This window comes from Mustela nivalis (assembly GCF_964662115.1).
Source record: "Mustela nivalis genome assembly, chromosome: 10".
NCBI lineage: Eukaryota > Metazoa > Chordata > Mammalia > Carnivora > Mustelidae > Mustela > Mustela nivalis.
In genome coordinates this window covers 62,918,648-62,933,572 of record NC_139029.1, presented here as the reverse complement: position 1 = coordinate 62,933,572, position 14,925 = coordinate 62,918,648, and the positions used below count along the sequence as shown (strand labels likewise).

At 35.2% G+C, this 14,925-nt stretch overlaps 1 protein-coding gene across 4 annotated transcripts in view; it reads left to right on the top strand.

The window, feature by feature from the left end:
• Positions 1–14,925, top strand: part of USP33 (ubiquitin specific peptidase 33) — a 53,506-nt gene that overhangs the window by 21,106 nt on the left and 17,475 nt on the right. For all 4 annotated transcript variants that reach the window (XM_082686623.1, XM_082686621.1, XM_082686620.1 and 1 more), the window contains 7 exons: positions 715–817; positions 1,656–1,725; positions 3,986–4,099; positions 7,920–7,998; positions 9,870–10,287; positions 12,788–12,928; positions 14,213–14,328. In XM_082686623.1, the coding sequence (XP_082542749.1) occupies positions 715–817; positions 1,656–1,725; positions 3,986–4,099; positions 7,920–7,998; positions 9,870–10,287; positions 12,788–12,928; positions 14,213–14,328 (1,041 nt within the window). The remainder of the gene's footprint in view (positions 1–714; positions 818–1,655; positions 1,726–3,985; positions 4,100–7,919; positions 7,999–9,869; positions 10,288–12,787; positions 12,929–14,212; positions 14,329–14,925) is intronic.

Sequence of the window (14,925 nt, the reverse complement as noted above, 5' to 3'; positions counted from 1 at the left end):
TGTTGCTAAATGGATTCACTGTGGTTTGATCATCTAAGAGAACTTGCATAATCTGAGTTTTATGTGAGCTCTCCCAATTTTTAAAATTTAGATCAAAGTTTTTCTTTTGTTGTAACCTTTGAGTTACAGTTGTAACCTTTGAGTTAAGCCAATACTTGAAAATTAATTCTGGAACATTTTATTACTATTTAAAACAAGTGCACTATTTCATATGAACAAAAGGATGCAAAATAAGTAAGGTAGCAAGTGATCAGGAGAGATTGTAGGTCTAAAGATAAGTTGGTGTGTTATAATAGAATAACTTAAGTATTTTTTTTCTGTGAAAAGTTAAAGTCTGAGAAGACAGTGTAGGGTATTCCACTTAGATTTCTTTTAGCCGTGATGTGATCTCACTGAATTGGATTGGAATTCACTGAATTAATTGTGTTTAAATTCAGAAAAGTCACAAGTGGCTTTGTTGAATTCAAGTACATATTTTAATATAGGGTGACAGGCTCTTACCTAGTGTAAATCCTTACTGCTTTCAAGTTACAAATGTAAATTTTTTTTGATATAAGTATAAATTTTATTCTGATTAGTAATACCAGAGTATGTTCTTAATAGTTTTAAAATAACATCTCTTAACTTTTAAACTGTAGATGTATATGAGATAAAAGTTAAAAAAATTTTTACATAAAAGATTTTTTCAAGTTGGCTGTCTTTTCTTTTATGAAGGATTTTAAAATACCGAGCAATACAACATTAAAAACTCCTCTGGTTGCTGTATTTGATGATTTGGACATAGAAGTGGAAGAAGAAGATGAACTTAAGGCAAGAGGTAAAATAATTCTCCTGTTGCTCCTTTGTATGGCACTACCCATTTCTTTAGGAAACTGTGTAATGTGAAAATTTCAAATTCCAGAAGTGAAAGGGACTCTATTGATGTTGATGACCAAAAAAGAATTTAGTTTTATATTATTGTATTTGCTAGGAAAGTAGACTGATAACTTTGAATGATGCTTGGTTTCTCTGACATCACTTTACCAAAGCCCACAATTCTTAGTATAAACTATCTGTATATAATATAGTACAAATTATGTGTTTTGTAACTGATACAAGGGAATTTTAATTTTTTAAATGCGTATTTAAATAATTATTTGAAAATTAACACTTGTACAAGCCTGAAGTCAGAGTTGTTCAAGTTGTTATTTTGTATTTCCATTAATAAATTTTTTTCATAATGTATTTTTTTTAATTCTTAATTTTTTGGAAAAATTATGGGGTTCAAACTCACAACCCCAAGATCAGAGTCTTACGCTCCACCATTTGACCCGGTCAGGCACTCCTATTTTGTATTTTCTTTTTTAAAGATTTTATTTATTTATTTGACAGAGAGATCACAAGAAGGCAGAGAGGCAGGCAAAGAGAGAGGAGGAAGCAGGCTCCCTCCTGAGCAGAGAGCCCAATATGGGGCTTGATCCCAGGACACTGGGATCGTGACCTGAGCCGAAGGCAGAGGCTCTAACTCACTGAGTCACTGTCCCTATTTTGTATTTTCTTAGCATAGATTGGGAACCATAATAAGTACCATATATAGTTACATATTTGGTAAACATTTATAAAATTAAGTCATTGCATTATTGAATGATAACATAATTTATGATTTTTCTAAATAGGTCTTACAGGTTTGAAAAATATTGGAAATACTTGTTATATGAATGCAGCTTTGCAGGCTCTTTCTAACTGGTAAGTAGTTAAATTAATTTTGTATAACTTTCTTAAAGTCATTCTTTGCGGAAGACAAAAAGAAGTCATTCTTTGAGCAGATGACCATGCTGCTAGTATACAGGCATACCATCCTGATTGTGCCTGATCTCAGAAACCAAGCAGGTTGGGTCTGGTTAGTACTTGGATGGGAGGAAACCATGCTGCTGTAGTATGCTTAAGGAATAAAAAAAAAAAAAAAGAAAAGAAAATGAGAGGAGAAAAGAAAGAAATATACATTAATGGTGATATAAGAAAGAATAATAATTCTATTCATTTTCCTTAGCCAACAGGATCCCATAAGTCCTTGGCTGTTCTTTTCTCACCATCCTCAATGCATTCCTCTCCTTCCATCTTACTTTCTGAAATGATCCCATTTATAAAATTATGTGGATTAACAAACTATGTAAATGTCTTGAAAAAGTTTTTTTTTTTTTCCTTTCTTGTTAATCCTCAAGGTAGAGTAGGCAGGAATCTGGGTTGGGACATAATCCATTGTTTTCCCAGTAGGGTTACTCTATTCATGTCTATAGTTTCCTGAGACTTCTGGTTCTCGCTTAGACCCTAGGTAGTTGTGTGTCTTTGAGCAAGTTATTTGTTTTTACATGTAGAACATGAGCTTGAACTAATTTCTGAAATTATTTTTAGTTAGGGGATGCTATGAAAATATTTTACTCTTTTCACTAGGTGGAAAAGTCACAGTATTCAGATTTTTTTTTCTTTTTTCCTTTTCTTTTAGGTTTTTATTTATTTATTTGATAGAGAGACAGTGAGAGAGGGAACACAAGCAGAGGGAGTGGGTGAGGGAGAAGCAAGCCTCCTGCTGAGCAGGGAGCCCCGTGCAAGACTTGATCCCAGGATCCTGAGATCATGACCTGAGCCAAAGGCAGATACTGTTAAGTCCATCTGGTCTAATAATATGTAGTTCAAGTCCAGTGTTTCATTATTTTCTGTCTGGAAGATTAAAGATGGGTATTGAAGTCCCTTACTGTTACTGAATTGCTATTTATTTCTCCCTTTTTTTTTTTTTTTTAAAGATTTTATTTATTTGACAGAGAGATATCACAAGTAGGCATAGAGGCAGGCGGGGGTGGGGGGTGCAGCAGGCTCCCAGCAGAGCAGAGAGCCCGATGCGGGGCTCGATCGTAGGACCCTGAGATCATGACCTGGGCTGAAGGCAGAGACTTAACCCACTGAGCCACCCAGGCGCCCCTATTTCTCCCTTTAGATCTGTTAATACTTGCTTTGTATATTTAGCTGGCCCTCTGTTAGGTATATAAATATTTACAAATGTTACCCTCTTGATGAACTGATCCCTTTATCATTTTATAATGCCCTTCTTTATATATTGTTACAGCTTTGAGTTAAAGTCTGCTTTGTGTAATATAAGTATATAGCTATCCATTCTTTCTTCATTTTCACTTGCATGGAATATCTTTTTAAGATAGCCAGTTTGTTCTGGGTCAGGGTTTGGTCCTTTGTCCAATCTGTTTCATGTAACTATTTGAAAAGACTCACAGAGTTTCCCTCCAGCTAATCACACTCATAAAAGACGGTATTGCCTTTTAAGTTGCTAACTTGAACCACCAGATAGATAGTAGTATCACTTACTGAGATGTAGAAGCTTAGAGGAAGACTAGATTGATTTGAAAGTTAAATTTTGATCATGTTAAATTTAGGTATTTGATATAAATCTGGAGTTTAGATGAGACTTTGAAATTTATGAGACTTTCACAAATTTGACTGTCTGGCATGTGCATGAAAATTTAAAGTCATCCCAGGAGAAGAATATATAGGGAAGACAGGAAAAGTCATAAGATCAAGTGTTGAGGAACCTTGATAGTTATATATCTGGTAAGAGCAAAAAGAACAATTAAGAGGGAAAAGAGTTGCCAGAGGTAAAGAAGAAAAGTAGAAAAATTCATCATTGTTCAGAAAAAGCAAGTTGCTGAAGAATGAGGGGTAGGTCATCTGTAAATAATGCTATTAAGAGGGAAATGAAAAGTGTTGACTGGATCTGGCACCATTGAGGAGTCTGATATGGTGGGGTCAAATTTGATTTAAATGAGTAGAACATGAATATGAAGAAGTGAATGTGAAGCTGTAAAAGGAAGCAAAGTAATTCTAGGTATGTGGCTCTATGTGCTGCCTATTCCTTGAATGCTTGGGAGTCAGTCAGTATTAAGCTTTGATTCCACTTTAACATTTTTCTTTCTTTCTTTTTTTTTTTTTTTTTAATTAGTCCACCTTTGACACAGTTTTTTCTTCATTGTGGAGGACTAGCTCGAACAGATAAGAAACCAGCCATTTGCAAAAGTTATCTCAAACTGATGACAGAACTCTGGCATAAAAGCAGGTATGTACTTAATGTATTTATTCTCTTTATTAATGTTTTTAAATGAATATCAAATATTAAAAGGATGGAGGTGCATGTATATAGAGTTGAAAAAAGTAGATTTGAGACATGTTCATTTTAGGGCATGTTATATTTCAAACTGAAGAGCCAAATGAAGTATCAGGACTGGACATCTAATGTTGAACTGCTAAAGCTGCTGTTACTGATGCTTGAGTTTTAATGCAGGGGTAGGCATTCTGACAATGCTAAAATCAGACCATAGATACTTACATGAATGTTCATTTTTCTCACATTTATTTGCTCTAAAGTGTAGCGTTAGAAGAATAATTAGTGTTATAGTTTACTAATTTTGTTTTAGGACCATTCAGAAAATTGCTTTTACCATTAGTCCTTTTATAAATTGTTATTTATTTATTTACTTATTTGACAGAGAGACAGAGAGCACAAGCAGGGGGAGTGGGAAATGCGGGGCTTGATCCCAGGGCCCTGGGGTCATGAACTGAGCCATCCAGGCACCCTGGTCCATTTTTGTTTTGTTTTGTTTTAAATTTTATTCATTTGAGAGAGAGAGAGTAAGAGTGGGGGGCGGGGCAGAGGTTGACAAGCCAACTTCCCACTGAGTGAGGAGTCTGAAGTGGGGCTCAATGCTAGGACCTCAAGATCATTATCTGAACCAAAGTCAGACGCTTAATCAACTGAGCCACCCAGGTGCCCATTACCATTAGTCCTTTTTAAATGTTTCTTTTCTTTTCTTTTTTTTTTTTTAAAGATTCTATTTATTTATTTAACAGAGATCACTAGCAGGCAGAGAGGCAGGCAGAGAGAGAAGGGGAAGCAAGCTCTCTGCTGAGCAGAGAGCCCGATGCCATGCGGGGCTCAATTCCAGGACTCTGGGATCAATCATGACCGGAGCTGAAGGCAGAGGCTTTAACCCACTGAGCCACCCAGCTGCCCCTCTTTTTAAATGTTTCTAAGAACTGCTCAACCTTTCCTGTAAGAAAACAATCACCAAAATTATCTTTAAAAAAAAAAACAAACCTCATAAGGGGTGCCTGGGTGGCTTAGTTGGGTAAGAATCTGCCTTCAGGGGCACCTGGGTGGCTCAGTGGGTTAAGCCTCTGCCTTTGGCTCAGATCATGGTCTCGGGGTCCTGGGATCGAGCCCTGCATTGGGCTCTCTCCTCAGCAGGGAGCCTGCTTCCCACTTGTCCCTGCCTGCCTCTCTGCCTACTTGTGATCTCTCTGTCAAATAAATAAATAAAATCTTAAAAAAAAAAAAAAAGAATCTGCCTTCTGCTCAGGGATAGAGTCCTGCATCCGACACCCTGCTCATCAGAAAGCCTGCTTCTCCCTCTCCCTCTGCCTGCCACTCCCATTGCTTATATGCTTTCTCTCTCTCAAATAAATAAATAAAAATCTTTTTAAAAAAATAAACCTTGTAAGAGTTTGAGATCTTAATGATTTCTACTGTAAAATTTCATTAGTAAAGTTTTAACATTCTTATATTCCTGAATGCCTCACTTTTCTTCAAGATATGTGACCCCCTAATAAGAACATTTCTTAAGTGAAACAAAAATTTGTTACTACTTTAATTTTTGTTTTGATAGGAAAAGAGAATAGCTTTTCTTTCTTTTTCTTAATTGAAGTATAATTAACTTACAATTTATCTAGTTTTAAGTACATAGCATATTGACTGTATATTACTTAATGCTCACAGTAATAAGTGTAGTCACCATCTGTCACCATATAGTGTTATTACAATATTACTAACATATTCTCTGTGCTTTACTTCTCGCTCTGTGACTTAATGTATTTTATAACTTGGGGTTTGTACCTCTTAATCCCCTTTATCTATTTCACCCATTCCCCTCACCCATCTCCTCTCTGGCAACCACCAGTTTGTTCTCTATATTTAAGAGCCTTTTTTTGCTTGTTTTATTCATTTGTTTTATTTCTTAGATTCTGCGTGTAAGTGAAGCCATTTGGTATTTGTCTTTCTCTGACTTATTTCACTTAGCATGATATGCTTTAGGACCTTTCATATTGTCACAGATGAAAAGATCTTACCCTTTTTTGTGACTGAATAAATATTCCATTGGGTATATACCACATCTTTATCCATTCATCTATGGATGGACACTTGGGTTGCTTTTGTATCTTGGCTATTGTAAACAATGCTATATAATAGGGTTGCATTTATCTTTTTGGAATTCATGTTTTTATTTTCTTTGGGTAAATACCCAGTAGTGGAATTACTGGACCATTTGGTATTTCAATTTTCAGTTTTTGTTTTTTTTTAAGATTTTATTTATTTATTTGAAAGAGAGAGATGACAAGCAGGCAGAGAGGCAGGCAGAGAGAGAGGAGGAAGCAGGCTCCCTGCTGAGCAGAGAGCCCAATGCGGGGCTCGATCCCAGGACCCTGAGATCATGACCTGAGCCGAAGGCAGCGGCTTAATCCACTGAGCCACCCAGGCGGCCCTCAATTTTCAGTTTTTTGAGGGACCTTTGTACTGTTTTTTTATTTTATTTTATTTTTATTTTTTTTAAAGATTTTATTTTATTTATTTATTTGACAGAGAAATCACAAGTAGATGGAGAAGCAGGCAGAGAGAGAGAGAGAGAGGGAAGCAGGCTCCCTGCTGAGCAGAGAGCCCGATGCGGGACTCGATCCCAGGACCCTGAGATCATGACCTGAGCCGAAGGCAGGGGCTTAACCCACTGAGCCACCCAGGCGCCCACCTTTGTACTGTTTTCCAGAGTGGCTGCATCAGTTACATTCCCACCTACAGTGCATGAGGGTTCTCTTTTCTCCACATCTTTGCCAACACTTGTTGTTTTTTCTTTCTTTTTTTTTTTTTCTTTGATACTAGCCATTCTGATCAGTATGAAGTGATACCTCCTTGTGGTTTTGATTTGCATTTCCTGGATGATTAGTGATATTGAGCATCTTTTCATATGTCTGTTGGCTCTCTGTATATTTTTGGAAAAATGTCTGTTCAGGTCCTCTACCCATCTTTTAATCTAGATTGTTTTTTGTGTGTTGAATTGTATAACTTCTTTATTTATTTTGGATATTAGCCCCTTATTTGATATACCATTTGCAAATACCTTCTCCCACTTGCTACGTTGCTTTTTTGTATTCTTGATGGTTTCCCTTTCTGTGTGCAATTCTTTGACCTGAATCTGTATTTTAAACTTTGTCAGTATGAAATTCTAAAGGTGGTTAAATCTCATAATTTGGTTGGCTTTTCATTTTTGTTTTCATGGTTAGTTGATGCTGGTTTTAAAATCTTAAGTCAGCTATACTCAAATAAAAATGTGAAATTCAGGGGCACCTGGGTGGCTCAGTTGTTAAGCATCTGCCTTCAGCTCAGGTCATGATCTCAGGGTCCTGGGATTGAGCCCCATATTGGCAGGAAGCCTGCTTCTCCCTCTCTCACTGTGTCTCTTTCTGTCAAATAAATAAATAAAATCTTTAAAAAACACATGGAATTCAGAAAAAATCTTATCTAGACAATGTACTGTGTACATTTTATCTTAATTATTATCCCGCAATTTTAAGGAATTAAAGTTTTGTTTTAAGTAATTACAAGTATTTTTGAAAAGTCATAGGAGAGCATGACCATTTCATTAGGGTGGAGAACAATAAAATGTATTTTGAGTATCACCAGCTGTTCTGATGAGCCTATGCAACATAGTACTGGGCAATTTTTAGTGATTTTTTTGGAAACACTTTAACAGCTTGAATTCTTGATTGCTTAATTTCTGAAATGGAAAGTAAAAGTCACAAATTTCTCATTAAAATTTTTTCTTACTCAGGCCAGGATCTGTTGTGCCCACTACTCTGTTTCAAGGAATTAAAACAGTAAATCCAACATTTCGGGGCTATTCTCAGCAGGTAAGTCTTTATTCTTTTTCATTCATAACACTAATCTTTAATAAGTTTGCAAAATGCCATTATGCATTATCTTTTATGTAGTTATTTGTATTTCTTCCTTTGTAATTTATTTATCCACTGTTTTAGGTCATCACTTCTTGTGTTTATTTACTGAGAATAATCTGTTCTCATATTTTTAGTTTATATTTTTCTACCTTTCTTGTAATTTTATATTTTTCTAAAAATTGTTAAATTTGTGTTGGATAAATATGTCTCTTTTAGTGCTTTTAGCTTCAAAAAGTAACACATCTAGAGATAAATTTTCACCTATATTTAATGCTTAATTTTTCAAAATATTTAATTCTCTAATCTGTCATTTATTTTGTGTTACAATCCAAATTTAATTTTTCACAGAGTTAACTAATTGTACCAAACTACAGATTTAAGAATTTTCTTATCTGATTTTTAAAATTTCTTCTTTATTAATTTTTATGCTTACATTAATATTTTATAGGGTCGGTTTCTGGGCTTTAATTTATTTCATTTACTTGTTTTTGTTTTTGTTTTTTTTGTAGTTGTACTGATGGCTGACTCTGTAGCTTTATATAGTTTCCTTTAATGTTAACACCTGGCCCTCACATGTTTTTCTTTTTCAAAACAATACCTCTTCCCTTTAGATTTTTTTCTGGTGCACATTCCTGGATCACCAGACACTGATTTGGTACATATAAGTTGGGTCTTCAAATTTGTATTTTCTTTTCTTTTTTTTTAATTGAAGTGTAACTGACACACAGTGTTGCATTTTTTTTAGGTGTATAGTGTCGTGATTCGACGATATTACATAGTCGTGCTGTGCTCATCACAAGTGTAGCTGCCATTTATTGCCATACAGCACTATTATGATACCTTTGACAGTGTTCTCTGTGCAATACCTTTCATCCCTATGACTAGTTCATTATGTAACTGGAAGCCTATACCTTCCACTCCCCCTCACCCATTTTGTATATTCCTGTACCCACAGATTTGTATTTTCAAAAAGCATTCTAGGTTGATCACGGATTTTTCCTTTGAGGTACAGCACAAGATTGGAGGAACTTTAATTTTAAGCCAAACTTATAAAATATTTGAATTTAGGACATCTCTGAATTCTAATTATCCTATTAGGCAAATCCATGTTTTCTTTATACCTTCTCCATTTTTTAAAAGTAGCAGCAGTACTAAAAGCTGACCTCTACATCATCTTTCATTTTTTTTTTTTTTTTTTTTTAAGATTTTATTTGTTGGGGCACCTGGGTGGCTCAGTGGGTTAAAGCCTCTGCCTTCGGCTCGGGTCATGATCCCAGAGTCCTGGGATTGAGCCCCACATCGGGCTCTCTGCTCAGCAGGGAGCCTGCTTCCTCCTCTCTCTCTCTGCCTGCCTCTCTGCCTACTTGTGATCTCTGTCTGTCAAATAAATAAAATCTTAAAAAAAAAAAAAAGATTTTATTTGTTTATTTGACAGAGAGAGAGAGAGAGAGAGATAGAGAGATCACAAGTGGGTAGAGAGGCAGGCAGAGGGCAGAGAGAGGAGGAATCAGGCTCCCTGCTGAGCAGAGAGCCCGATGTGGGGCTTGATCCCAGGACCCTGAGATCATGACCTGAGCTGAAGGCAGAGGCTTAATGCACTGAGCCACCGAGGCACCCTCATATTTCATTTTAAAATTACTTCTGTTTTATTTATATAACTTTTAGAACTTAGCGCTTCCCATGCCTTCAATGCCTGGTGTTTCTTTAGCATAATGCTACACATTTAGAAATCTGTTGATAAGCACATTCTGTGTATTTTTTTCTTACATTTCTACATGTATGTGTTTTTAATGAAATGGTAATAATCTTTGTCCCTTATATATTAGGATGCTCAAGAATTCCTTCGATGTTTAATGGATCTGCTTCATGAAGAGTTAAAAGAACAGGTCATGGAAGTTGAGGAAGATCCTCAAACTATAACCACTGAGGAGACCATGGAAGAAGACAAGAGCCAATCAGATGTAGATTTTCAATCCTGTGAATCTTGTAGCAGCAGTGATAAAGCAGAAAATGAAAATGGCTCTAGAGGCTTTTCTGAAGATAATAATGAAACAACAATGTTGATTCAGGATGATGAGAACAATTCTGAAATGGCAAAAGATTGGCAAAAAGAGAAGATGTGCAATAAGATTAATAAAGTAAATTCTGAAGGAGAATTAGATAAAGATAGAGACTCTGTGTCTGAAACAGTTGATTTGAACAACCAGGAAACTGTCAAAGTGCAAATACACAGCAGAGCTTCAGGTGACAATTTAATACTTTGAAAATGGTAGTGCTTCATTCAGAGACCATGTGTTGCAAGTGTGGATATTTGTATTTAAGATTATATTTGTAATTTCACTGATTTCTGATGTTTGGGGGAGAATCAGCATGGCATCTCAGTAAAATCAGAACACATTTCTAATTTACATGTTAATAGTTTATATTTAGCATAATAAAAACAAAATAGGCTGATTAGTAGCTTTAGCTTAATTTGTGTGCAGTATATCACATTATATAATTCAGTTTGAAGAAAGGAATTATATAGTGGTTACTTTTGGGCTTTCAGTTAGTAGAGTTAGCAATATTTGCATGTGAGTGTTAATGTCATTTTATGCAGATTCTGTTGAGATCCTGGCAAGAAGCACAATAACCTAAATTGCAGTTTTGTAATCTTTCATACTTTTCGATTTAGACTGTTGTCATTGGAGTCATATCAGCTATGAAATATTTGGCATATGTTTTGATGTAAGAGTTTAACTATAATGAACCCTGTTATGATAAATTATATCATAATACTAGCCAGTGTTCTTTCGAAAAGAGCAAGTGGCCATCTGGCCAAAGGTAATTGAGTTGGGTTGCTTTGCATTTTACTTTCATTTCTTGGGGAATTAATTTATCTGGCTTAATGTGGTCTTTAGTTTTTTGTTTCGTTTTGTTTTCTTCTTTTTAAAGATTTTATTTATTCATTCGAGAGAGATAAAGAAAGAGATTGGGCAAGCAGGGGGAGAGGCAGAAGTAGACTCTCTGCCTAGCTGGGAGCCTGACGCGGGGCTTCATCCCAGGACCTGGAGATGATGACCTAAGCCAAAGGCAGATGTTCAACCATCTGACCCACCCAGGCACCCCGGTCTTCAGTTTTTTAAAGTACATTAAAAAAAACCATCAGAAGTTTAAACTATCTGATCTTTTAAAATAAGTGGCAGATAAGTAATATAAAATGGTTTATCTTCTGTAATTTCTTTCTTTTTTTTTTTTTAATTTTTTTTAAAGAGTTTATTTATTTATTTGACAGAGAGAGATCACAGTAGACAGAGAGGCAGGCAGAGAGAGAGAGAGGGAAGCAGGCTCCCTGCTGAGCAGAGAGCCCGATGCGGGACTCGATCCCAGGACCCTGAGATCATGACCTGAGCTAAAGGCAGCGGCCTAACCCACTGAGCCACCCAGGCGCCCTCTTCTGTAATTTCTAATGAATGAAACTACTAAACAATTTATTAGGTATTGAATGAACCCAAAATTCCTTGAGGAAAAGGATATTTCCTTGAGTACGGGAATCCTAATGGTTCCACCTATGTAGAGCACATAAATGTGTTCTCGTCAGGAAAACATGTTAGGCTCCTAAATTATAGTGGCCTATGTTTGGAGTTTAAATGTATTTAGAAGTTGTTTAGTCAGTAAATACATGAACTGTCAGTATTGAAAGACTTAACTTAGGCTGCTGTGGACTCCTGTTCAGTTCATCCTTGTCAAAAGCCTGTTTAAGGGAGTTAGTGGTTCTTTATTGTGCCATAGCAGAACTTCTTATACACAGTGACTAATTGATGACTTAGGTCAGGGATCTGAGTTTTTACATTTTACAAAGACCTGATTTTAAAAATGTGACAAAAGTCATATATGGCATGCAAAACCTGAAGTATTTATTATCAGGTCCTTTACAGGAAACATTTGCCAATCCCTGTCCTTGATAATACTACGTTTGTTTTCTTCAGGAAGTCCTAGAGTGAATCTCCTACCCTTTCTTCCGCCAGTATTAAGTAGTCTTTTTTTTTTTTTTAGTCATGGTTGAAATCATGAGAAATGCCCCATGTGTAAGTAATAAAGTCACTTATTTTGCATCTGGAAAAATCCCTGAAGTCATTCTGTTTTAGGATCTTTCATGAACAATTCTCTTTTCCTCACTCAAATACTAATTGAGCAAAATCCCTTGCCCTGGAATCTGTGTTATGTGCTTAGAGTCCAACAGCAAACTCTAAAGATAGCTGTCATGAAGCTTTTATTTTCCTGATTCATAATTTTCTTCAAAAGAAGCCCCTTTCATAATAAAGGAATGTATTTTCTTTTATCCCAGTAAGAATAAAATAATTTGTTCTTATGCCTAAATTTCTTCTTAGATTTTGATTATAATGTTCATTTGAGAGAATGACATTTTTTCCTCCTGTATGGTTTTGAAGTTTTTAAAAAACTGTCACAAATATTAAAAGATACTAAGTAAGAATAAATGCAATCATCTTGGCTTTATGTTTCCACTGATCACTTCCTGAATTGCCTACAGCAGTAGCGTGTTACATACATTATTTGGATTCCTAGGTGGAAAATTACTGTTACTTTACTTAACAAGGACTTGGTCTATCAAATATTTCATTTGACATTTGTTAATGTGAATTGTGTTCAAAATCTCAAATGAAGAAACCTTTAAATTAATATTATTTGACAAGTGGGATAGTTTTACTATTTGAGATAATAATACAAATTTTAAATATTACAGAATACATTACTGATGTCCATTTGAATGACCTGTCTACATCACAGATCCTCCCATCAAATGAAGGTGTTAATCCACGTTTATCAGCAAGCCCTCCTAAATCAGGCAATTTGTGGCCAGGATTGGCAGCCACACACAAAAAAGGTAGAAGTTTCAGTTACTCAGATTCCTTTGCGTTGATAATATAAAGTGTTAATTATGAAATATTCAATACTTTAAAATTCACAGCATAACTTTATACAACCATGATTTGAAATCTGTGTGTGTGTGTGTGTGTGTGGCACAAATTTGTATAGAGTAGAATTCACTCTTTTGGTGTAGAGTTCTGAATTTTAACACATACATAGATTCTTGTTACCACCACCACAAACAGCATATAGAAGAGTTTTAACACTCCCAAAGAATTTCATTATATTACCTTTTTGTAATCAGATCATTCTCCCACCCCTCCCCTACCCTAGCCCTTTGATCTGTTCCCTGTACTACTGCTCTCCCTTTTCTGGAATATCATATAAATGTAGTCATACAGTTGATAGCCTTTTGAAATAGGCTTATTTCACTTAGTGTAATGCATTTGAGATATAGTCATGCTGCACGTCTGAATAGTTCGTTTTTATTACAGAGTAGTATTTCATTGTATAGGACTATAGTACTGTTTATTTATTCACTCTGAAGAACATCTGAACTGTTTCCAGTTTTTGGCAATTAGGAAGAATGCTGCTATAAGCATTTGTGTACAGGTTTTTTGTGTGAATGTAAGTTTGTATAGAGGAAACATCCAGAAAGGGGCTTATTGGGTTTTACATTGGTTTTACGCTTAATGTTATATGGAATTGTTTTCCAGGATAGCTGTATAATTTTGCATTCCCACTTGGCTATGTATGAGAATTCCAGTATTATGAGATGTAAAACTCTAAAACTCTTAGGAAAAAACATAAGGAGGAGTAAGTGTTCATGACCTTGTGTTAGAAAGTTTTTTAAAGATATCAAAAACAATATTGATAAAAGAAAAAATAAAAAATTTTCTTGGCAAAAGACCCTATTAAGAGATTGAAAAGATAAGATTAGGAGAAAATACTTATAAATCACATAGCAGACAAAGGACTTGTGTCCAGAATATATAAAGAAACTCTCAAAACTTAATTATAGAATCCTTTCTTCAAATAAGGCCTTACTTGGATGCAAAAACAAATAAGTAAAAGCAAAATTTATTCTGTTTGAAGTCGAGCTGAGGAGATCAAACACCTTCTAGTTCATCTTGTTTTTTTGTAGGGATTTTTTTTTTTTTTTAACTAATTCTCTTGAGTGGTATTTGGACAGAATTTCATTAGCATTGTAAATTTTATTGTAGGGATTCCAGAGAAAAATGCTAAAGGAACTACCTCGGTTTTTAAAAAAAAATGTTCTACACTTGTTTTTCAATCCTAGCTCAATCTGCATCATCTCCGAAGAGGAAAAAACAGCACAAGAAATATCGAAGTGTTATTTCAGACATATTTGATGGAACAATTATTAGTTCAGTGCAGTGTCTGACTTGTGACAGGGTGAGTATGAGGGAATTATAATACACAGGGAATTTCTGTCAAGTGCTCTTTAAAACAAAACAAAAACTTGACAAATGGGATGAAAAGTTTATTTTTTTTCTCCTTGCTGCTTCTCCTTTCTTCTGTTTACATCAGTATAAATTAATTCTAGGAGTAGAATTTGTGTTTTTAGAAGTAATAGCAACATCATTTTGAAAGTATGGGTCTTGACCTGTCTTTGGACAGGCATGCATTAGCAACAAGAATTAATTCAGTTTTTCATCTCTGGTCACATACAAAGGTGATGTGTTGCTCAGCAACAGTGTATAACACATGCATATTCTCCCAAGGCTGGCAAAATTAATATGCTGGGAAACTGTTTCTATTTGCAGGCACAAGGCTGTGAATGTACTACATTTGGTGGTGTGGCTTATAAATATTTTCCTCTGTTAAGATTAGGACTCAGATAATAAAGGTAGTGTCAGATTCATACACCTGAGCATAAATTAAAATCATGAGTTTTTAAATCATATCTCTAAATCTCAGAATTAAGGAGTATGAAATGACTTCTTTCAAAAAAAAAAAACAAACCCTCAAAAATAAGTTTTCAATTACTGT